The sequence below is a fragment of the Pituophis catenifer genome, unplaced genomic scaffold, assembly GCF_029215685.1.
Source record: "Pituophis catenifer annectens isolate HBS135680 unplaced genomic scaffold, rPitCat1.0.hap2 SCAF_6, whole genome shotgun sequence".
Lineage (NCBI taxonomy): Eukaryota > Metazoa > Chordata > Lepidosauria > Squamata > Colubridae > Pituophis > Pituophis catenifer.
Genome location: NW_027256886.1, coordinates 51716975 through 51743324, shown reverse-complemented (window position 1 = coordinate 51743324; position 26350 = coordinate 51716975). Strand labels below are relative to the sequence as shown.

General features: G+C 36.3%; 1 protein-coding gene across 2 annotated transcripts in view; it reads right to left on the bottom strand.

The window, feature by feature from the left end:
• Positions 1–26350, bottom strand: part of ATRNL1 (attractin like 1) — a 478418-nt gene that overhangs the window by 157031 nt on the left and 295037 nt on the right. For both annotated transcript variants that reach the window (XM_070944958.1, XM_070944957.1), the window contains one exon: positions 22883–22990. In XM_070944958.1, the coding sequence (XP_070801059.1) occupies positions 22883–22990 (108 nt within the window). The remainder of the gene's footprint in view (positions 1–22882; positions 22991–26350) is intronic.

Genomic DNA, 26350 nt, shown 5'->3' with positions numbered 1-26350 from the left:
TATTATTACATTTATATGCCACCCACTCCTAATGATTCTTACAGATTTGGTTGGTATACATTTGTTTCTCTGGATATTGCCTCACCAACTAGGGCTTCTTCATCCTGTCTTCTGTTCTACGCTTACATTTATTTCCCCAACTATTTAAAAACTATTTCTAAATTTCAATGGTGTAAAATATCATCTACATCTTTTGTTTCTGGGAGATTGTTATCTACTGGACTTGTTTATTCTTTCTTCTTTTTCTAGAATTTCTTTCACTGACAGTTTCTGTTGTAGATTTCTTTTTTCTTTGAAGTGATACATCCTTGTCCTTTTCCATCAGCTCTAATGTGACTTACTCACTGCTCCAATTCTTTGCCTCTTTATTCAGGCTTTCAACAAGCTTGTTATATGTTCCTTTTTCCAAGTGAAGACAAATATTCCAGAAACATTATAGGTCACAGTTGTAAACTCTTGCCCATTCATCTTAACTTTTGCTTCTTAAAGCGTCATCAATAGAAATACTTTCTGTTTCTTTTCTCATATCTCAGACTTTGGATGCTTCTTTAAATTTCACAGACAAAATCCTGTTAACTCTCCTTGTAAATTTGATCAGTTAGCTTATTCCCTGAAACCTGGATGCATGATACAGTCCCTGATTACTCAACAGTTACCTACCTAATCATTCCCACTTGATAATCAGCAACTCTCAGAACATACACCTTAACATCAGCTGCTACTGAGAAATCACTTGCTCACACCTCAACATCCAATTTCCCAGAATCCACAGCTTCTCTAGTCACCTCTCTTTCTCCTATGGGATTTACTAGGAACATTTCTGTACCTATTGCTTGGTGATTAGTTAGACCCAGGCAATAGATGTGTGTGATTGCTGGTGTATGCATTATGTAAGTCTGCTGTATTTTGTTTGTATGATGCCATTTGGAAAATTATTTTATATACTTTTGTAATACCCATTCCTTCTTTACTGAAAAAAAAAAGGTAAAAATAATGAGGTTTTTTTTTTCAAAATTTACATGGAAAAAATTGAATCAAGAAAGAATGTGTACTGTATAATTGGAAAAAATCTATAATAATACTCTTATGAAATCTACATTGTGTTAGAATATCAAAACATGACTTAGTGTCACATTTCTGGTAAAGGTACTTTCCCCTCTTTTTCTTGTTAATTCACAGGAACCCTGTAATTCCTGAGCTGTTGGTTCTTTCTTTCCAGCTTGTGAAAATCGCAGAGAAGAAGTCAGATTCAAGTTCATTGTCTCTGGGATAAATTGTCTCTGAAGAAGGTGAAATAAATCACAGTAAAAAAATATTGCTCTGGGACAGAACAATGTTTTGTGCATGTCGAAGACACTATAGGTTATCTGTATATCAGTAACTTTCTTGTAACCTGCAAAAATATCTATTTTTAAATAAGATAATTTCATTGGATACAACCCTTAGGAATATAGTTTGGACTGTTTCAAGAGAATAAAGGAAGTGCAAGGTCCTGGCTGGGCAGCACCAAGTAGTTATACATTAGCCTTACTGAAGTACAGCTTCAGTGCTGCTGGGATATGCTGGCTTCCCTAGTGGGTGGGGCCCCAGCAGGAAGCATTTGTTGGAGCTAAGCAGCCACCATGAGAAAAGTTGGTAAAGCAGCTGACTCGAGAGGGAACACCCACGACTACTATGACCTCGACCTCCCTGTTTAGTAACTCTAGCTCCCTTTATCTGACTGCTGCTTGTCTTCGTTATTTTTATCTACCATTTTTATTACTCTATTTATTTTATCATTTTTACTTACCTACTCCCTGCTCCTTGCTCTGCCGGGAGGGTAGGATTCTTGCCTTACTTGTGAGGAGTTCAGTTATTATTTGCATCAGGGTTTGTTTGTTTCCTCTCGACTCCTCTCCTTCCGGATTCTGGATTCACCTCAGAAACTAGATTTTTTTGTTATATTATACAGCTCCTCTTCTGTTGTGTTATTTAACATAATGAAGTCAAGAAAAAGGACCAGATCCCTTACTGACCTGGCTCCCCAACCTTCTCTGAAACAATCCAAGATTGAGGACTTTGCTTTAACTTGACCTCGACCTCCCTGTTTGGAAACTCTAGCCCCCTTTTATCTGACTGCTGCTGGTCGTCGTGATCCTCAATTGGCTGAGAGTGTCGTCCCCTGAGTTGAGAACAAGGCTGTCTAAAAACTATGGTCCCCACTCAACCTTTAAATGAACTTTTGGCCCAGCAATGTTTCTTGGTCGCAGAAACAACAGCGAGCATACAGTCACAGCTTGATAAAATAATAAGTACTTTAGACTGCCTAGTTTCCTGGGTTACCGGTGGTTGCCCTGGATGATCTGCTCGGCAACCTGATGCAGTGACAGGGCCCTCCCTGTCGGGCCCCAGAGAAAGTACTGGTCGGTATGGCCCTGCCAGTGGGTCGAACTCCACACCTCTGGACGCGGGCAGCCACTTGGTTTTACAGCCAAAACAGGTGGCCCTTAATATTAATCCCATTAATGGCAATTTGTCTCAATGGGGTTCAATGCATTGGGAGACTATGGTTTTAAGGACGCCCAATCTAGGATAGTCCAACGGCTTGTGGACATAGACTTGCAATATCTAAGAGCTAGAGCTAATAAAACCTGCTCCCCTCTGATCTTCAGCCACATTAACGATTATGGACTGAGGATGGCCTCATATTTTTATACTTTAACCATCCCCAAGTATAGAAGAGTCTTCTCCCTTGCTCGTTTCAACATCTTGCCCTCAGCATTGCTGGACAGACAATTTAAGAGGCTCCCGATAAGTGAGCGGTTATGCCCCTGTGATAGAGCTGAGGTTGAAACTGTGGAGCATGTTCTTTTATACTGCCCTATGTACAACACAGGCAGAACTAAATTACTGTCTCTCTTAGAAACAGATCTCTCTGGATCCAATGCTACTAATTTGACCTTATATTGTTTAGGGGCTGCCTCCACACACATTACTTTTCAGGTTTCTAAATTTTTTTTAAGAGCTGTAACTATTAGAGGAGAACGATGTAATTCCTCTCAGCCAAGGTTTCTGTTTATGATGTTACTTTCCCCACATCCTTTTGCAATTATATCTGTATTTTGGTCTGTGACCGCAAATAAAAGTTATTATTAAATTTCATTGCTTGAATCAGAATTCACACTTAATGTAGTAGAGGTAAAATTACTGTAAATCAAAAGGTATACTTCATTTTGTAGAGGACTTAAAGAAGAATAGGCATAAGGCTATACTATATTACTGGGATTATTTTCCCCATCATGCAGTGATCTCAGCCATGGAGTCATGCTTGGACTTTGGCTGAAATGTATTACAGGTTACTCACCCAATTCCCATTACTGTCTTCAGTTATTCAAATATAATCTTGCTGTAGAGAGAGTACTGTTCCCCCTCCCACAAAAAAAATTAAGTTATCTTTCTCAATATCTAAGCAATATAACAAAATTGTACTTCAGTTTGACCTTATTTTAACCTTTCTTGGCTGTTGTTAAGCCAAAGTGGTAAAATGAGTTAAGAGGTTATTGACCCTATTACTGGATATATGAAGCACAAAGCTATAGTTTTGAGACAAGAAATCTTTCTAATATTTAAGATGAAGTCTTTCAAGGCTGACACACATTAGTACACAATTCTTTAAACTTTGTAATATCATTTTCTCTGGTTAAGAAATATATTAGACTTAGGCCTTTACATGCTATTTCTAACTTGGAAAATAGGAACATTAAGGATTTTTTTTTAGTTTCTTTTTTTTTTTTAAGTTATATTATTGTGTTCAACAGACCCTGAGATTGATGCATTTGTGATATAGTCCCCTCATGTACTGTATATTCTCTTATGTTTTGTAAAGTCTGATAATCTTATTTTTGTTATTAGTTCTTTTTCATTCTGATCATAACTATATATTGTTCACTGCCCAGAATTGCAATTACAATTGAAGTGACCTATATTGCTTATGATTAAGTGCATAGAACTAATAAAGTAGCTTAGGAAAAAGTAATATAAAAATATGGCAATTTTAAAACAAACCACTCATGAAAATATAATGAAGAAAACAGTAGTAAAAATACATACAATATTCATTAATGCTTATAAGAATAACAAGTAATTTATTGTTGTTCCTTATGTAAAGCAGTATGATTACTCTAAAGCAACAGAATGCTACACTGAAATTTGAGGTTTCCAGTTATCTCTATTCCAGAAAGGAGCAGATGTAGGTCAAATTTGTTTTTTCTTTTCCTCTAACTTGCCTTTAATGGTCAGACCAAGATAATTTTTCTTATTGTAAAGAACAAAATAAAACCCCAGCCATCTATGAGCAAAAACTGCTATCCCCTACAGCTGAATCTTTTTTTAAAAAAAAAAAAATATTGAAAATTTTGATTACAATAGTAGACACAAATACAAGCTAAAATCAGAGACAAAAAAGTGATAGAAAGAATAAAAAGGTACAGGGAATGAAAACGAAAAAGGGAGAAAAAAATTATTTAAAGAAATGACTTCCAATCTTTATTACTGGTATGAACAAACTTCTTCATTCCCATAAGATTACAACCAAATATCTCTTATTCACAAAACCTATTTCTTATCCATACAAATCCATAAATCATCAACTTTTCAGTCTTGGTATCAGCAAAAGAGCTTATAGAAAAATGTCTTATTTTAACATTGATAAAAAACCATCTTTTTTTTCTTTTACTTCTAACAAACTTGATATTTAATTCATCCAGATGTCTTGATGTCTCTTCAATTCCCATCCCAAAGGCTTCTTCTAGGGTTTAGCAGCTTCTTTTGTAAATCCAATAAAAAGTCATTATCCAGATCATTTTCTTGGCTTATCATCCATGTTTCCACTTTAATTTTTAAGGCTTTAACCAATTTCTTTTGTATGTTTCTATCCAAGTCATTCTCTTGGCTTACCGTTTGTGTTTCCATAGTCAACGCTATTTTAATTTTCTAGTATTTCTAGTTCTAATGCTTCTAAGTCAAACGTTTGTTTCTTCTTTTTTATGTTGTATATTTCTCAAAATATTCTCTGTCACATTTATCAGTCCTTTACTAATATATTTTTGTCAGTCTATCCATGGAAGCAGACATAATTGTGACATTGTAGCTGCTACTTTCTGACCCTGATTTTCAAAAATCTCCTAGAATATTTCAAATATTACATTTTGACTCATTTTTTTAAAAATTCCAGTATTAATCAAAACAGTGAACCAAGTGTCCTCTAAAAGGCTCTGCTGTGCTTGTGAGCATGATGGCTTCCCTCTGTCTCCTAGTACCCAAACCTTTGAAAGACTGCTGTCCTGCAATTTCCTTGCAAGGAGGAGTCATTTGAAGCACATGTGGATAATATCCTATCTTCTCCTTATCGTAAAACTGATCTATTCACCAGTTTTTTGTCTTCATATCCACTCATTTGGAAACATGGTAGTTTGTCATTCCTCACCAGAAAGTCCCTTAGTTGAATCATTCTTCAATAGAATTGATTGATATTGCACAGCAGAGTAGCATAAAGATTTGTTTTTTTCCTTTAACATTTTCCTTCTGTTTTTTTTAGGATCTGTTGCCTAAGAAAAATTGTCATTCTACCTAATGGAAAGACTGGCTCTGTTGACCCAAAATTATAGGTTTAATGCCTTTAGTGCTAATTACATAAGATCCAAGACATTTGTTTCATGTATAAATTTAGACAGATATGCAGACCCTGTTATGACTACTTCCTCCTCCTCCTCCTCCTCTTCTCTCCATTGGTCCCCCTTTTCCTCCACATTTCCTCTTTTTCCACCTGTAATTCTGCACATTACTTTCCCTACTTCCAAGAATCTTCATCCCAAAACCTTTTTCACAACTCCTACCCAACAGAAGCTAATTTGCCTTAAGGAGCAGCCATCATCTTCATTAAGAATTTTTTTTTAATGAACATAGCTCAGCTTCTTTTTATCTCTGTGTGCTGCTTTAACAGGAGGAGCAGGACCACACAACTCTACCACAGTGAATAACATGACTGGCCTTGACAAAACAGTGACATCCCATACATACTCTACTGATCACAACTACCTGGCAAATCTATCATAATATGATATCCTTTGGAAAATAATGTTAGGCTGGTCACTTTATTCAGCTACCACATGCATACCTAAAAATTAAATCCACAGATTAAAAAGCATTAGGGAGAGTAAAATAGTAATTATATTGGTTTGCAGTCAAAATCATCACTAAACTATATAATAGCTGTTCTCTTAATTACAGCGTATACAACCTTTGGGAAAGGGGATTTCTAAAATAATAATTAAATGTTTAGTCATTATAGAACAATGTATCAGAGCAGCATCTATCTATTAATGGGAAACGTATAGCATGTTAGATTTCAATTCATACGTGTTTTCATAGTCATGAAATCTTGCACTGCATTGTGAATCTCTTTCTATACAATAGAATTCAACTTACCTAATTTCATCAGCCAAAAAAATCTATTAGGTCAAAATTACAGATAATAACTGAATATTATCCTGATTATTTTTGTCTTTCTTGTCTTTCATGTCTTTCATTGAAAGACAAAAGTTTACCTTCTTATCACTCAACACCTATTATAACTAAAGGCTACAGATAATATGGTAATATTATCTGGTAAATAATAATAATATGGTAATATATAAATAATATGGTAATATTTTCATTAGGTAATAGAAATATCTCTGAAAATATATTTTGTTATTAGTGATTAGTAAATAACTCCTGTATTTTGATGCTACCTTTCAATTGTTCTTTGTAGGACAAGATTTCAGTGAATCTGGTTTGTAAATAATGACATTTAGAAGACATTAGTCAGGAAAAACAAGATTGAATGTTTTGGTTTGTACGGAAATGTTACCTATTTAATAAAGTATGAGAATATGCAACATTCAAATTTCAGTAAAATTAGGCATTTATAGTATTTTTCTTGTAATCTGAGATGAAAATATAATAACTTTATTGTGCCAATATTTCAAGGGTGTTAATTTTTATTCATTGAAACTGAATATGAAATCTGCAAAAATATTACATTTCATCACTTTTAGGGATTCAGATTGAGACAAGTAAAAATGCCCATGATATTAATATAATTTATTATTTTAATTTTTATTAATAATTGAATTTAATGCACAGTGAGCTGTAGAAGATTAAGAGGATTCTCATCCATTAAAACAATATTGTCCTTAATGCATGATCCATACATCATATGCTTTGACTGATTAGGTCCACACACTGCAGTAAAGCACAATGTAATTTGTTCATTTTTGTTTAACACAATGCTATTTCTTTAAGAAACCATATTTAATAAAATCATGGCTTGGGACATGATCATGTGAATGTAGGCATTATTTCAGAGCCTTTTGTTTTTCCATAGAAATGCTAGGAATGAACCTAGAATTCATGTCTGCTATTCACCCTCCTCCCATTTTATCACCACACAATGTCTAGATTCAGAAAGGTCTTTTATTTAAGTAACCATGTAATCTCCTGGTTTTACCATTTAATTTTCTTTAAAGATGACATGGGAAATGGGTGTATGTGTGTGTGTTAGTATATTTCAAGGCCTAATTCCAAACTCTGAGGTATACCTCTCTCAGAGAGGTGCAGACAGACCACAGGTGTGAATTTTTTTAGCTCTATAATGTTACCATAAATCCATCTTTGCCAAAGTTCGACTGTATTATTTTCACTGTTCATTTTTGTTCATTCAGGTGTTTGGATTTTTAGGGGATTTGCATTTAGCTTATATTAAAGATAGATGTGAGGGCCAAAAATTTATGAACTCTTGCCTTAGAGGGGGAAAAAAAACCACGAGAAAGTACTGCACTATTTTAAACTTTAGTGAAGTCTCCACAAAAGAAATATTTACATAGTGCATTATAATCTCCCTTGTCATCCTCAACAGGAGTACAGCTACTGCAAATTATTTAAAACACACAAGCTAGGAGTATCTGTAATTTTTCTCAGGCAGAAAAAAGTAGAAATGAAATACAGTCTCTCCAATGGGATAAATCTAGCCAGAGGGTATATCATGACTGCTCTTTCTAGGCATGATTATGAACAGATCTCCTTTGAGCTGAAGAAGCAGACCAGTTGTTGAAACCTAAGGCTATAGCTTTCAGTCTTTTCATCTGCTGTGAAGGGACCATAAAAGCTAAATAAGTTACAAGAAGTGGTAATTTTATGTTTGCTTTATATCTACATTTAGACTAATTCTAGCCTTAATGTTTAATATGTTTAAATTAAGTTACTTTGTTTAGAACGTAGGTTTGGGTTTGGTATTTTAAGTAGAAGAAACTTTAAAATTATCATAGGATAAAGCACTGAAAATAACATTATTCAAAATTCTCACTTATGTGTCCAATTAGATTTGTAGTGTGTCTATGAGCAGGTCAAATCATTACTGCAGATAAGCCAAAACTCTGTTTGAATAAGCATTATTTCTCAAAAGGAACACTAATTTTCTGCTTTTTCTGAAAATAACTTCTTCACTGGTATCACAAAATATTTTTTCAGTGACAAAAAATGGCTTTTGAAGAAAAAAGAAAGCTCTTGAAGCAATATCTCAAATGAAGAGATTCAACAGCCTCAGAGGCCAAAACATTTTCCAGATAAATGAGGCCGTCTGACTGGAAGGGCAATTTTTAGCTACTACAGAGTTATGACAGGTCAGAGAAATACATACAGCAAGATGGAATAGGAGAAAAAACAGCTGCAACGGTATGTTTTGAGGTCAATGTGGAGTAAATCAGTGGACATGCAGAAAAGTAGAAAAGCAATTTGAAACTGGTTTGGAAAAAAAGCAAGAAACCTACAAAAGACAGAAAAGGGCTGATACAATCTTCCATTTCCTGGAGCAAGAATGGAATACAGCCTCAAAATTATGACTGTAGGGCAGATGTGGAATTCAAAATGATAAACAGAAACATACAAATAATGAATAAAGTGAACAAAAAAAAAATAAGATTTCAGTGGATGGACAATTATGACTATACAGTGTTTTAACTAATAACTAGGAACTGTCAGGAGATAGTGGAAACAAAGGAAAGTTGAATGTAATAAAAATACAATTATGAAATCAAATCCATCAAAGTTTATCTTTCACCATAAAATAGTAAGGAATAACTTACTGGAACCTCTTTAGGCATAATTACAAATGAACTGATACAAATTTTGTTCTCTCTCTCCCTTCCCCCTCCCTTCCCCCCCTCCCTCTCCCCCCCCCCTCTCTCTCTCTCTCTATCTATCTATCTATATATATATATATTATATATATATAATTTTATAGCTACAAGGGTTACAAGCTTAAGGTTCTCTTATTGGTAGATGGATGGATAGATGCATGGCGGATGCATGGCTGGATGCATAGACAATACAAGACAAGATGGATAGAGATAGATGATATGGATGGATGGAGAGAGAGGGAGAGGGAGGGAGAGAGGGAGAGGAAGAGAGATATTGATTTCACTTTTAAACCGCCCATCTCCCTCACAGGGGACTCTGTGATATTCTAATTCCTTTGTTACTTTATTTATTTACTTATCTACATTACTTAGGTTTACCTTTCAATCATTGCTGACACTCAGCAGTTTACATGCCCTCTTTTGTAAATAAGTAAATAAATATATATGAGAAAATAAAAAATCAGAATGTCTTTTTATGGCATTAATGTCTATGGAACCTTTTAAGAGGTTGGACAGATGTTTCTCATGGATGGTTAATTGATGTTCTTGCACATAGCATAAGGTTGAATTAAACGATCTTTGTAATCCCTTCCAGTTCTACAATTCAATGATCCTATGATCTAATTTACCCTATCTTCCAAGGTTATGTGTCAGAAAATATAATATACAGAGTGTCCTATCTACAGATTTAGACAGAAAGGCCTTGGGACTTCAGATGAATTTAAATCTAAAGTCATAAGCATAACAATTACTAAGTACTAAATGTTGATTCTGTACATAGAAGGTAGCCACAAATAATTTATGCAAACATGGCCAAGGATTAGATAGGTTATATTGATTGAAGATGCTATAATGCTGGCTATGAATATTTAAATAAAGCAAAAAGCCCAAACCAGAAGACTGACCTAATGTTTCCATGTAGCAGAAAACAGACCATAGTAGGGATTTCTTCATGTTTGTTGAACTGGACAAGTAGAACAAGATTAGAGGAAGGATAATTGTCCAAATCAGTGAAATCAAGAATGATCAAAGGGTCTAGAATCAAAGTCTCAGCCCAAGGAATAATGCCCCAATGGTGACTCTTTAGAATAAAAGGGAGTAAGCTTAGGCAGATACAAAGAAAAAAATAAGTGGAGTGATAGATATCAGCATCTAATCAGAGATATTTGACAAGACATCTAAAACTCAGAAGACAAGGTAGCACTATAGTGTAGGGGAAATCCTTTCACTGCAACCAGGTATGAAGGAGTACAGAATACATATGTTCTCTAGCAGGAAAATGATGAGTAACCTCAACGTACAGCATTTTATAGGATTAAAACAACAACAACAATAAAATACCAGAAAATGTTATGAACAAAGGAGTTACAAACTTGGAAATGTATGTTATAAATCTAAAAATAAATGAGTAAAGACATGACAAAACTATCTTGTTATTTACTTTTCTTATTGTTGCTGTGCGGTTGTCTACTTGTCCTACAGGTAGTCCTTGACTTAAGATCAGTCACTTAGTGACCATTCAAAATTATGAGAGAAATTCCTGTGGGTAATTACCTGGTTCCAGAGTTCCAATGGCTACCCCCATTCTGCAGTGATGTCACTGCATTTTGGGCCTTAGTAGCCAGTTTACATTTACAGCCATTTGCAGAATGCTGCAGTCGCATGATTTATACCATAACCTGCTGATGGTAAAATAAAAATATTCATAACCATTATCCCTTTATGATCAACAGTCTCACAATTGTCATTTGGGGATCTACTGTGCAGAACTTTGCAAAGTTCTACTGTGCAAGAACTTTGCAAAGGCTGAAGTGTGCTTCAGAAGTATCTTTTTGTTATAATAGCTTACAGAATTGATCTGGCTTAAACCAAGACATGACCAGCTCTAATTCAATATGATAAATAAGGTGTTGAGGGATGTAAAGAATTTGGATCTACCATCCAAGATACCAATACATTGACTTGATCTTGTAACCTGGGCACAATCCAAAGTGTGGTTATCATCTTTCATGGCAGAGAGCCTGGTTACTGAAAGAAACCTGAAAGAAGATTGTCTGTCTTCATCTATTCACACATCTGATCAGTTGACCTAGAGATTACACAATGTCACATTGTGGAACTTGGGATGGACTTGGGTTTTGTCATTGGAATGGGACTTGGGACTATGTCTTCTCCATTCCCTATGGGATGAGTTCACATCTAAGATGCCTCCTCCCATCTTTTTGATTCTACATACTCTTTTGACTTTCTGCAACTTATTAAAATTGCAGAAAGTCAAAAGTTGGTTGTTCTTACTGGCCTTGGGCTAAAATGGTGGTCCAGCCCATTTGGTTTTTGGTCTGTCTTCTGGTCAACTATATTCTTTTTCATTGTGATATGTTATTTCATTTTAAATTTCTTTAACATTTTTAAATTGTAGACCACCCATGAATTACAGTGGTCAAGCAGCCTCAAAAGTGAAATAATAAACAAATAGTAATGTTGGACTTGAAATATTATTCCAAAATCCTATAAATAGTACTTTTAATTTGACTAAAACAAAATAAAACACCTTACCGAGATTATGCAGAACTTTGTATCTGCTTGGGAATGGCCTCTGGAGCCTCTAAAAATCATGCAAGAATGCTCACATAATTTTTGGAGGTTTAAGAAGCTGCACATGAGCAGAGCACCTTTATATAACTTCCAGACAGTACAAAGGCCAAGTGTGTCACTAGAAATGACCTGGCATGTCATAAGTGACACATGTATCATAGATTCATTAATACAAATCTAAATACTCATCTTATGGGAAATAAGGACAGAATTCTAAAAAGAAAAGGAGGACAATTGCCTTTGATACTACTACGTTTTTATCTTTAGGAATATTTATCTTATGGTTTTATTTGTTTAATATTATAAGCCGCTGAGAGTCGCTTTGAAACAGATGGGCAGCAAATAAATTTAATAAACAAGCAAGCAAGCAAGCTTGCTTTAAGGATAAAGAAAGTTTGATAGCAATTTTATTTCAGCAAGTCTTATTCAAGTTACAACACAACTAGAAGCTATATTCCTAAAATCTCCTGTTGTATAAAGCTGAATCAATGGATTTTACAAAAGAACACTTAATTGTTTATGCCTTTTACCGTTTGGATAAGTGTCATGTTTATGCTTCTATCAAAATAGTTACAGCTTTCAGTGATGTTACACAGTACTAATTTGGCAACATAGTGCTTTATGTATGAGGACAACTGTGATAAAAGATCTGTGAAACAGACTGATTAAATGACCTGTGAAAAAGAGGTTGAAAGAATGCACCACCAGTTTGTGCAGATCTTTTCCTATTAAACGAGCAGGGAAGGTATACTGCTGATCAAGCATACGTTTGACTAGTTTCATTTTCTACAAAATAATCCAAGCGTGCTTGGACTGCAGATTTTAAAATTGCTCATTATATTATTTATATTATTTAAATTAAAAAGAAAATAAGCCCAGAAAAAACTATTGTACAGAAGCAAATTTTAAAACCTGTTATTGGCGAGAGAAAACAATGCCGGCTGGTTAATGTAAATGTCAATTAATTGAATGAAAAAAAGTCAACTATAGTTCTTATTGTATATTTTTAATGAATTATCATTAGTTTTTAGCAGGCACTTATGCCATATTGAAGTAACAAAACAAAAGCTTGGGTTCAAGATAAACAATTGGGTTCAAAATAAACAACCTAAACAATGCTAGATCCTTGCCTTATGACAGCAATAATACAATGTGTTTTACACATATTATTAAGAAGATTCCAATTTAAAATATTTCTTCCACAAAGGAAGAATGAACAGAAGAAAACAAAAATTAAAAATAAACGTATTATATAAGCCTTGGCTTCTTCCTGTCGATTTGCCATTATCAAGGCTAGTCCAGAGTAGTAATTGAAAATTTCCCTTTCCCAATAAATGAGCACTTGACACATTTCATGTCATATATGTGCTAAAACCATATTCTGAAAAAAAAAATCCACTAGGATTAGGAAAAGAAGCTATTGTTGGAATGAATGGCTGAATTTATCAAGTATTAACTTCCACATACACAAAATCATGAAAATGTGTCCACAGAGAGACATGTTGCTCCTCTCCTATCAGAAATAAGAATAATGATGAAAAACACATGATGGAGATCAGGCAAAGGAAGAAATAGTTGTATAGAGATGTGAAATAACAGATGGGAAACAAAACTGGATGAAGAGGAGAGAGGGGAGAGGAGAGGAAGGGAGGGGTTGAAGGAAGGGGAAGAGGGGAGAGGAGAGGAAAGGAGAGATAAATCAAAAATGGTTTAGGAATTGTAGAAAGGAGAAAAATTAAGTTGGCAAGCAGCCCTTTAGAAGTGCTATGTTTTCAAATGTAGTGCAGATTTCAAGCATAATACATGCAGACCCTTTTTGGAAAGTGCTTTGTTTGTTTGTTTGTTTTTATAAAAACTATATTTAAAAAATTATAAGCCAAAGGCCACCTTTTGCACTGTTATGCACAATCAGTTTCTCTATTCTGTTTTCTCTTCCTGCTTCCAAACAGACTTTTTTTTAGATCAAAGATTTGTCAGAGACATGAGTATTTCAGATAACCTGTCTTCTCATACCACACAATGGATAATATTCAGAGGTATTCATGCTTTCTGATGATAATGTCTGCAATCATTTGTACCTTATGCCTATTCATTTCTTTTCAGTGGAAGCTACTATTCAATGCAGTAAAAAATAAAATAGCCCCTTACCCCCACACCCAATTAATAGGTAAACATTTGGGAAGCAGAGATTTTATATTTCTGTTGTCTATATAAATTGAACTACTGTATGTATTACTCAGTTTCCAATATGAGTAACTGGAATATTTATGAGTACTCAGAGCATATTTTATGAAATATACTGCCACCATTTGGACTAATTAATAACTTTGAATTAGAAGTATCATAGAGATGTTGCAGAATGACAGAATCTTGAATTAAAGATATCTTTGAATTCATAATTGGTATAATTGGTTATAAGATAGGCAGCTCTATAAATGTTTTAAATAAATAAACAAACAAATCTGAATGTTCATGCAATAGAAGTTTAAGCATGCATCTGCTTTATACATGGCAATATACACACATATGAAAAAAAGGGTAAAACATTACTTTTTCAGATCACTTAGATAACTTTAACATCACTGATCTACAACTATATTTGATTTCTCCCTGTTCCATTCCTCCTTGTGGTTTAGTTTAGCTACACCCCATTCTTTAAATAACTTCAGCTGAGGAAAGCAGCTAAGAACAATGAAGTTCTTCAGTAATTTCTCAAGTTCATTTCAATGTGTTAATAATGTGTTCTGTAAGTACATATCCAGCTTCCATGATAATGTGCCTTAATATGCATATCTCTTTTGAATTATGCATTTCTCAAAACACTCCACAGTCTTTCAAACAATTTCACAGATTCAGTTGCTCCCCCCCACTGCCCAGTTTCTGGATTTTTATGGGTACCCATGATGTTCTAACTTCAAATCCATTTATGGAAACTTCTGGGATTTTGTGACATCTGACATTTAGAAGAACAGTTACTCATGTTGGCATCCACTGAGTAGAAGGGTCCAAGGGAGCCAAATGATTAAATCTCAATCCTGACATTTGTACTTACACCAATTGTTGTTTGTTTGAGTGTGTATATATGTAAGAGGCAAGACTGACGTTGGGGAGTCCTGTAGCATAATTCACCATTTTCATGAATACTGTTTGCTGCGATATCCTTGGCCGACCTGTGAGTTTTATCAATTCATTAAACTGTCCCACTCACAGCTGTTTTGTCTAGCCTTGTCTTTTTGTATTATATGTGGGATCTGTAGCTTAGCTAGCAATAGCACTTAGATTTATATACATTCCACAGTGCTTTACATCACTTTCTGAATGGTTTAGAAATGTCAGCATATTGCCCTCAATAATCTGGGTCCTTATTTTCACGACCTCAGTAGGGATGGAAGGTTAAGTCAATTTTGAGCAGGTCAGGATCAAACTTCTGACTATGGGCGGAGTTAGCCAGCAATACTACATTCTAACCACTGCACCACCATGGCTCCCCTTATTGCTTTTAAGGAGACAGAAATAAAGATAACAGCTAGAGCTCACTTTTATACCATGTTCTTCTGTTCTTGTGTGATCTATCCCAAATCCATATATTACCTTGCTATTTGTATGTGACCTAATCCCATTAGTCCTTCTCTGTATGTTCCTTTCATACTCTTTTAATTATTGTCATTCCCATCCCCTCAATAATTTAAAACATTCCTCTATGGACTACATCTCTAGGGGATCTAAAACCATGTTTAGAATTATGCCATTGTATTTAGAACACCATATTTTTCATCATAGCAGCTGGTTATTATTATAAACAACAGTAATAAGACTATTCATCTCTGAGATTTAATTGAATTATTCAAATAGTTTAATACACTGTTTTATTAAGTTAATTAAAGCCAATATTAATAAAATAAAGTGTGGTTGTGATTCTTGGAGGAAGAAATAAAATTTAAAAAAATCTATACTGCATTCTATCCTCAAGTGGCAGGTATCTGTGTGGTGCAGGTAAAGAGGACTTCTGTGTCAGCTACAACAGAGGAAAGACCCAAAGGCAGCAGCTTAGCAAATTTATTTGTGGCAAAAGCAACAAGGACCACTAGTCTTGAAGAAAAGAGGGAGGAGAACAGGGTAAAAAATGGAAGAAAAAACTCAGGAAATGAAGAGGATTTCACCATTCATTCCCTTCTGAATTTTACAAGGAGGAGGAGGAGGTGGAGGAGATGACAGAACCCAAATCCTCATCTAAGAAGCATGCAGGTAGAACTGCATTAACATTACTTGCAGCAGGTAATTCTTGCTTTGTAGCCTGTAATCACTACAAATGCAGTCTACATGCTGTGCCGACCGAGAAACCTAGCAATCACAGATAGCATAGCCACACCATTTTACAAGGGAGACTCAATGGTAATACTTAGGTGACTTTTAAACTTGGAACAAGAAAAGGGATTAGAAAGGTAGGAACCTAATTATTTTATATGATTTGGATTTTTAAAAATTAAAATAGGGCACTTTCTGGACTGGGTTCAGCCAACTCTACAGCTTCCTCATAACAAATTGTATAGGATGATGTGCCATTTTTTTTTCTAGCTGTCTAAAAGAGTTGCAAAGGAGATATTTTGAAAATGTACTATAGTAAAATTTTTGAATGTGTATCCAATTGAAACTTGGCAAGGTTAGTGCCACTGAAAGGATCTGTTTTCCTACGCTCATCTATTCTGCCAAAAAAATGAAGCAGCTTCAAGCATTTTGAAACTTTCCCATTATAACCTGTGATTTCCCAAGAAGGAAGCAGAGAGAAGCCCAATTTAAGAGACTGCAGTCCAGAACTGGATGGGGCAGAGAGGAAGAATTTCACCCTAGAATCTCCCAAGGTTTATCTGTTATTTTAAAAATTTATAGCTTTAGATTCCATCTATGAGGCATAAGCAAATAAAGAATTGGACTCAGTTGGATTTCACTGTATTGTCCTTAGGCTTGGCCCTGATGTTAGGACACCATATACTAAATGTGTATAGTTTAAAGATTGAATTAAAAGCGAGGAGGTGCATGCCATAGCTTACTATGGTACTTTGGCCAGTCATTTTATTTCAGCCCAATCTACATTCCATAGTAATGTTAAATCTGAGCCATAGGTGGCATCAAGCCCCATTTTAGTGATTCTCAAACGTCCCATATTAACAGTTAAGTGTGATTTTAGAGGTGGTAGGTAAAAGAAAAAACAAAAACAAACCCAATAATAATCAGCTTCCACTTGGTTTAACATATTTATATTAGAATATGCGGGGGTGTCAAACTCGATTTCATTGAGGGCTACATCAGGTTGTGTTTGACCTCAGGGGGCTGGGGTGGATGTGGCCAGGGTGGGCACGGCCAGCTCGTCGTCACTTGTATTGGGGGTGTCTGTGGTGGCCCGAGCTCTGCCAGTGAAAACGGGCTCCTGAGCTCTGTTTTTGGCTGTAATGTGCTCCCTCAACCTCTGCCAGTGAAAATGGAGCTCAGGAGGTCACCCTGCTGCTCTCACAAGCTCCATTTTCAGCTGCAATGACCTGCAACTCTTTGCCAGCGAAAACAGAGCTCGGGAGGGTATCTGTGGTGGCCCAAGCGCTTTGCCAGTGAAAACGAGCTCCCGAGCTCTGTTTTTGGCTGCAACGTGCTCCTGCAAACCTCTGCCAGTGAAAATGGAGCTCCGGAGGGCCACCTGAAGCCCTTCCGAGCTCCGTTTTCGCTGAGGTACTGCAGGCCAGTTGTTTGCTGTTTCCAGGGTGGCCCCATGGGCCAGATCTAAGCACCCCACAGGCCAGATCTGGGCCCCAGGCCTTGAGTTTGACACCCCTGCCCTATGCTCCCTGCAGCTATCATAAGCAATAAATGAATGAATGAATAAATGAATGAATTAATGAATTAATTAATTAATTAATTAATGATGTCCCCAAGAATAAAAATGTTTGTTGAAACTATTAAATATCCCATTCTAAAATTTAGGTATATATGTGTTAATGAATTTATACTACAAGCTTGATAGAAGACTTATATATAACACAACTGGTACTATATAATGGTTCTAACACTACATTTATCTAAAAAATCCACAGGTCAAACTCACATAATCAAAGCTGTTAGAGCTACTGCCACAAAATAAAATGGTGCTTCTGAAATTATATCTGATCCAAAATTAGCTTTCAATCAAGGAAGGTTGGTTAAAGAAGTTGAAGGAAAAGAAATTATTATTTCACTACCAATATAAATGCGCTGTTTACTGGATTGGAAAAAATGTATTTATTCCAATACACTGAATAATAGGTGCTATGGCAAGCATATATATGCATCCATTCTACTGATGCATTCATTCATCCATTATATGCATCCATTCTACTGGTGTCAATTAACAGATATTTTTATTAAGGAGCACAGTAGTTAAAGCAAGCATGATTAAGACTATTAAATGGAATTCATTTCCCAATAAATAGATGGAAGACTTATATGAAGGGTTATTTCCAATAAATCACAACACAAATGTAATCAAATAAAAATGTAAAAATAAAATAATAAGGAAATGGCTTCTTTTATTGCAGAATTTTCAGAAAAATAATTATAATGCAACTGTATGGGCTCAGGGAAACTGTAACAATTTAGGGAGAGTATATTTTTATTATTATTTTGCTTTTATAAGTTCAGAACAGACTGGTAATTTAATTTTGTCATATAGTGTTCTTTCTTTGTATCGAACTCTACGTTGTAGATACCACAGAACAATCAATACAGTGCAATAGATTACTAAATATTTAGAGGAATGCACTTTATTTCTGCAGGTTGTAATTCTTTCCCAGAAATGTTAAAATTCATACCTCAAGTATGTTTTACTATCAAAAGTCGAACACAGGCATGCAGTGAACACAAATAAACACAAATAAAATTACCAGAATTGGGGAAGAATTGGGGTTATTAACAACTTTAAAAATATACAATTAAAATGTTTCAGTTTCTCTATCAACAGGTTTCTAGATAAACATGTCATATAAAAGGGCAGCAATTAACTTTTGATGTTTATTTCTAACATTTAATTAAAAAATAATAAAAAGCATATATTTCCTGAAGGTCTGCTCTGTCATTTGAATATTCTAAAAATATGTTCTCTAGAACAGGGATTCCAGCCTTGGCAACTTTAAGCTTGGCGGACTTCAACTCCCAGAATTCCCTAGCCAGCCAGCTTTGCTTTGCTGTCTGGGGAATTCAAGGCATTGAAGTCTGCCAGGTTTAAAGTTGTCAAGGTTGGAGATCCCCGCCCTAGAACATTACAATTCCAACACTTCTTGTCCTTTTCTTGACTCCAGCCTCATGGATACATGCCCATCTACATAGCACAACCGCAGCTTCATCCTTGCTTTAAAATAATTCAGTAGAAATAAAGGTCACTTTCTTTGTTTTCCTTCCATATGCTACTTTATAAAGAGAAGATATTCACTTTTCCTAAGCATTCCTCTCTTTTCTTCTTCTTACTGTGCACTTGGTAAAGTATACTGTAGATAGGAGGAGACTCAGAGTAAGCCTGCTGATTTATCCTTCAATATGCCCAATAAATGTGCTGTGGAAATGTACTGGTTGCTGAGGATCTTAATCCTCTTCTTTAAGAAAGGTATGCCACTGCTACTCAAATGACTAAAATAAAAATATTTTGTGATTTAGTCAGTGTAATTCTGTTTCAGGGCCAGCACACTATCATAATTTTACAGAGATAAAACCTACCTCTATTAACGTATGTTATTTATTTTCTGATACCTATAATGCTGCTAGGTTCCTCACATACTTAGTTCATTTACTTGAGCCATTGAGGCAAGAAAAAGCAGTATGGGACTCACTAGATATTTCAGACTACAGTCATAATCCTTGACTATTTGCTAAACTAGTTCAGATTCCTGGGAGTTATATTCTAAAATATCTGGAAGTTTGCCTGTCTCTATCACTAGCTACTGTATACTATTTAAGTGGTCATGTAGGGGTAAAAGAAAAGCAAATATAAGCAAAACCAGGGGTAAGATGCTCCTGGTTTGGACCGGCTCAGGCGAGTAGGTAGCGATGATGGCTGGGGCTTCGGAGAATTGGTAGCAATGGCAACTGAAGGCTCTGCCCACCCGCCCACCCACCCCATTCCCCGGTGTCGGGGAATGATGCATTCCCTGACTCCTACTGCTCGCCTTTCTCCCGCGGCTGGCTGTCAGGGAAAGCAAGCGCCCGAAAGGTACCAGAGTCGCTCACTCTCCTTCTTGAATGAGCTGCTCTGGTCCACACGCCGGCTGCGCAAGCGCACACCGTTTATTTAATTCAGCGGCAGGTTGGGTGTGCACTTGCGCAGCCGGCGCGTGGAACAGAGCGGCTCATTCAAGAAGGAGAGTGAGCGACTCCGGCACCTTTCGGGAGCTTGCCTTCCCTGACAGCCAGCTGTGGGAGAAAGGTGAACAGTAGGAGTCGGGGAATGGTATAGGAAAACTTTTAAAATTTCTATTCTGCCAGCATGTCCTTACCTTTCTCCCATGGCTCCGCCCATGGTGCATTCCCCGACTCCGGGGAATAGGGCGGGTGGGTGGAGCTGCGGGATAAAGGTAAGGACACACCGGCAGAATAGAAATTTAAAAAGTTTTACTACCAGGTTTGGTGAGCGTGGCTTGGTGGGAGGGGGTCTTGTGACTGAGTGGGCATGGCTGTGAGTGACATCGAGTTGGCCATGCCCACTCAATCACAGGACACCCCCCCACCAAGCCACACCCACAGAACTGGTAGGGAAAAATTTTAGATTTCACCCCTGAGCAAAACCAATTAGATATCTCTACAGTCTGCATCTCTTTTAGGAGCCAATAATTTGTTAATTTGGATACAGAATATGTATGCAGGATTGTTTCTTATGATTACAGGTAGTCCTTGTGTTAAGACCATAATGGAACCTGCTCATTAGAGTCAAAAGTAGGGACAATATTAAATGAATTGCCTCAAGTAATGACTAGTCACCCCTGCTCTTCACAATGCATTTGTTAAACAAATTCAGAGGTTATTAAATGGGGGGGGGGCTGTAGTCCTGGGAAGTCTAGCACAGGCACAAGCACAGTTGCTTCAGGCCTGTCAGGGACTCTCCCACCATGCAGGCAGGCCCACCACACAGCTGACTGCCTTGCAACTGTGAGCAAAAATGAGGGAGCCTTGGGCATGCCTGCCATTCTTAATTCTGCCCCTGCCCTTCTCCTGCCAAGGTGCCCAGCTTTTGTGTAGCAAAAAAAGGAAGCAGTCTTTCAGAGCTTTGTGCATCCATCAGCCTGCTACTGATCAGCTGGCCATTGGAAGACTGCAGCCCCTTGCCTGGCTTTGGGAAACCGACCCTTGCATTAAAGGAAGCTTCATGAAGAGCTTCCTAAAACCTTCCTCTTCCTTATCTCCCTTGCCCTGTTCTCTAGAAAGCCACATTTCTTCAATTAAAAAAATAAATAAATGGGAGGAACAGATTTGTTAACTCCCTCTGCTCCAATTAGGTGGTAGGACTAAATTCTCCCTCTGATTTCCAATTTCTATCCCCTTATAAAACCGTACCTTGACTCCAGGCTAAAGAGTAGAGGAATGAAGCGACAAGGAAATCAAATCTTTCTGGGGCTTTTTCCTTTGAACTAAAGAAAAAAATTATCTCCAAAAGTTGTGCAACAAAATGGAGGACACTGGTTCTTTGCAAGATTTAGCTGTCTATCTGAAGGCAAAAGGCAGGTGAGCTTTGCAGCCTCCTGCTGACAGCTGATTGGCAGCCAGCTCCGCAGAAAGCTCTCAAAGCAGCTGCCATTTCTTCAAGGAATTGTTGGGACCTTGAAAATGGTGACTACTTCCAGGAGGCTTGAGCACTGCAGGTCCTATTGGGGCAGGATGGGGGATAAAAGACAGGGAGGGGAATGCTACAGCATTCCTGTGGTCTGTATGATGGCAAATGACCAGGTTGTCATTTCAGCTGTCCTAACTTTGAAACAGGGTTGTATATAGTTTTGGAATGTTGCTCATAACTTTGAACTCTCATTAAGCAGCCTGTAGTTACTTGAGGACTACCGGTATAAATAGATTGGTTAATCTCATCCTTATCCTATTCCCATTAATCAAGGTCTCAGTTTGAGTAACTTATATATCTACGGACATATAATGTCTAGGCTGCTGTTTCTTTAAGTTGTGAGAGCGGGAACTATGGCTACAATGAGATCTGTGAAATAATATTCAAGCAAGAGGTCATACTTCTATTTTTTCCCTAATTATCCATGTTCTTGCTTGTTTTCCTTATGAGAAAAGAATTTCGTATATTATTTATATAATTAAGTATAAGAAATGACAGATATAACACAAGTTACTTTATAATTTGGAAAAGAATCAGAATTAACATTTTGGTAGAATATGTGTGTGTGTGTGTATTTATATGCACACACATACACACACACTCACACTCACACTCACACACACATAGATATCATCCTTTATTCACAGTTCTTTTTAACTTTTATATGATGCTTCCAGAATCTCTTTTGTGCATTTTTACGCTATTCCCCTATGTTGTATTGTGTAGCATTTTATAATTTCTTTATCAGAGCGTTGCCTTTACAATTAAAAATGTTAAAATGTATCTGTTAATCACAAACATAATATACCCATAAATAATCTCTCAAACATGAACTATTAAATCCGAATAAAGAAATACAATGCATATCTCATTTTAAAGTATAATCCTAGTAAATTAAGATGATATGAACTGTTAATCAGGGGGTACAGTATACTCAGAAGACCAAACATGAGGCTTGTTTAATACATGCAACTAACAGTTGTCTGCCAAAAAAGGGCTGCCAGGTGAGCAGATTGTCATTGCAGGCTAGGCTAATGGATCCTCTAGTGGCCTTTGTTACTGCTCATGTTACACTACTGAAATGATGAGCCTTGAAAATGACACAACATATGTAGCTTCAACTTGTTGGCTACAGGTAATCCTGCTCTTTTTGGTTTCAGAAGCAGATGCGGATGAGACTAGCAATATAAATATGCAAATTGAAATGGTCCCTAGTCAGCGACACAGTGCCTACCTCTAATGGACCTCGTAGAAAGTCTGTTTGCTCAGCTCCTATTTCGAGAGCTACATCCACAGAAGCAAAAGGACGGCTGGCCATCTGCTGTCGTTCTCGCAAAAGTTGCTGAGGAAAGAAAAAAAATGTACGTTAATAAAGTATATTGAAAATTGAATATTTAGTACAGTCAATCAATGATTCATTTTACATTGATCCACTAATGGGAAATGGAGCTTCTGAACTATATGTTCCAAAGGAATTCAGTTGTGTGATAAAACGGCTTTCTATACTTGGGGAAAAAAACATAATAAAACCCAGAAATGTTTGCTTGTTTTATGAAGTCACAAGGGAACACCCTCATTCGCTATGTTTCCTTGAGTTCCATGCCATAGAATCAATTACAGGTTGGGCTGGGATTTTCTGCTATTTTTAGTACCAAATACAATAGTCCTCGATTTACAACAGTCCATTTAGTCACCATTTGAAGCTACCATGGCCCTGAAAAACATGACTTATGATAATTGTTCACACTTATGACCAATGCAGCATTCCCATAACCACATGATCAAAATTCAGACCCTTGGCAATTGATTTTTGGTGGTTGCAATGTCCCAGGGTCATTTGATCAGTTTCTGTAACTTCTGCCAAGCAAAGTCTATAGGGAAGCCAGAATCACTTAACAACTGCATTACCAACTTAACAACTGCAGTCATTGACTTAACAACTGTCACAACAAAGGTCATAGAATGGGGCAAAACACACTTAACAAATGTCTCATTTAACAACAGAAATTTTCAGCTCAATTGTGGTTGTAAGTCAAAGGCTACCCGTACATTTCTTAGAGCTAAGCTATTAGGAGCACAGGTTGAAAACAGCTAGTTTAAACATATTTCTTTTTCATAAAATTTCTAGTGTCTCACATTTGTTTTCACTTGGAAAAAAAATTAGAAGGTGGAAAGCGAGAGTCATGTTGAAGGTACTATTTCTTCGTAAAATATGCACTATTCCTTACTGCTCTCTGCCCACTCACACACATCTATTTACTTCTCATATTTATATAGGAGAATTAGTATGAGCTATGGTTTCAAACAGTGTTTAATTATTATTTTATTTTTTTCCATTGAAACTTATTAGAAAAAAATGCTAAATAATCTTCTCCATCTTTCCATATTATTTGTCCAGGAAGTATTAGAAATTTCAGTGGTGGAAGAAGAATTAGAAGAGAAGATGACAAATTAATTGTTTAGCAGCAAAAGTAACCATAATAAAAGGAGAAGATGGCATGGATTGAATGGAAAATAATCGTAGTTCTAATACGGTTTTTATTCTAGAAATCCCAAATCTTATAGATGACAGAAATCCTGTGTGACAAAATTTGGTGACTTAACAACACTGGTATAATGTGATAAGGTCAATATCAAGAGTCAGAATCTTGAAAAAGTGAGCGTGCTTACATATAAAAATTGTTGAAAACTTCTTTTAATCAAAATAAATTGTGGTCACTTTCTTTTGCTCTGTTAACTGCTGTGTGAAACTTCATTTTCTCAGATATTATTTTGGTGCTCTACCTAAAATCACATTTATTTGCATCTGTCTTTGCTGTATAACTTGAATTCTGTTACACGAAAGCCAAAGGCAATTCAGTATAGCAACCTTGAGTGTTAAGGCTTCAAAGCGAAGTAATACATTATTGTACAAGTTATCATTTATAAAATTAGCCTGCAACCAGTGTGTCATGTCACTGCCTAGTTCTGAATGTGTTAGAAAAAGCACATACTGTATATCATATTTCATAATTATCAAATGTTCCTCATATACATGCATATAACATTTTTCTAAACAAAAAGCACATGTGAAAAATCACAGCAAGCAAGTATGACCTGAAATCTTATATCATGGAACAAACTCTCTAAATCCATCCTGGGAACAAGACCTTTCAACCTTTAGATTCCCTGTGTATTTGTACTGAACTGTAGTCTGATGGAGTTATTACTAATGGGGTCTGCAGATGCTTAAACACAATCCTTTTTCTGATTACTTAAACATGAAGAATAACGTCTGAGTACCAGAGAACATTATTACACCGGAGCCAGTGCAACTGTGTAACTTAAAGACTCACACTAGACACAGGATGTCAGAAACTCCAATGGCAGGCGCAAACAACCAGATTCACACACGAAGACTTCAATTAGCTGTTTTATTGTTCAAGCCTATACACAGAGATCTTCTCCAACTGATGTTTGCAGCTGGGTGATATTAGATAAGGTTCAACAACATTCAAGGTAGGTTGAACTTTGCCCTTTCTACACACTTAGGGACTCTAGACTAATTCCCCATTTGACTCTTCCCCTGGCTCAACCAGTCTATCTCCTATCCACTGATATCACAAGTTATTCAGTAAGCCACAATGTACACCCTTCCAAGCTAATTTATATTTTTCTTTCAACCTATAATAATAATACTAATTAAACAAAGCAAATAAAAATGATGAGCAGCACTAAATAATACAAATCTTACTTCTATGCATTTGAAAAACTAATAAAGGCAATATTAAATATTTAAGTCAAATTAGTTGCCCAATTAAGTTTAGTTGCTTGTTTCTTTATGTAAATTGAGTTTGGCTGCATTTAGAATGAATTGTCTGAGCTGAATTCTGTACATACTTAAAATAGTACACCTAGATACTAAAGGATTCCCAGAGGAAAATATTACAATAGGCTTGTAGGGTACCAGGGACAGGCAAACAGTGAAGGCATGAAAAGGGGGTGCTTTAGGGCTTGTTGGAACAAGAGACTTAGGCTCCCCTTGTCTTCAAACTTAAAAGGGAAAATGGTCCTCTGAGGCCATCATAGCTAGTTGAAGTGAAGGCAAATAGAAAGAGGAAGAAGTAAGAGACAGAAGGATGCTGTTGCTGTTACTACTCTCCCCTCCAGTGCATGGCTGCTTGTATTCTGAATTGGAAATGATTGTGAAAAGGAGATATCCTGAGGGAGTTTATGTCCACTGTGAAGCTGTTGGGAAATGGCCATAAGAACCTTCTCTTCCTCATATTCTCCTTCTCTTCAATTACTGTCCAGGAACCTGAATGTTCTTATTTTTGAGGGCCCATCTGAAAGCTACTTACACAAGTTGCTAAGATTTGCTCAGACAATATATTTCCTGGCTTTGATGTGTGAGCTGAACCTCAATCCAAGCTAAGCTCCTAGGCACTACTATATACTATACATTACTAATACTATTTGTTTTAATACAAAGAGGAATCTGTGCTTAGGCTTAATGTGACCATTCACAAAGGGGACAGAGACTAACTTTGAACACTTGGAAGACAAAGATGAGTATGTTAATGTATTCTATGCTTACCTATCTGGTTTTCTCAAATGCTTGAAGGATGTTGGAGAAGGTGTTGGAAGGGTGTAAAACAAAATGGAAAATGTTTTGTTTCAAACTCAGAATAAACCTGCTTTCTGATGAAACACACACATAAAA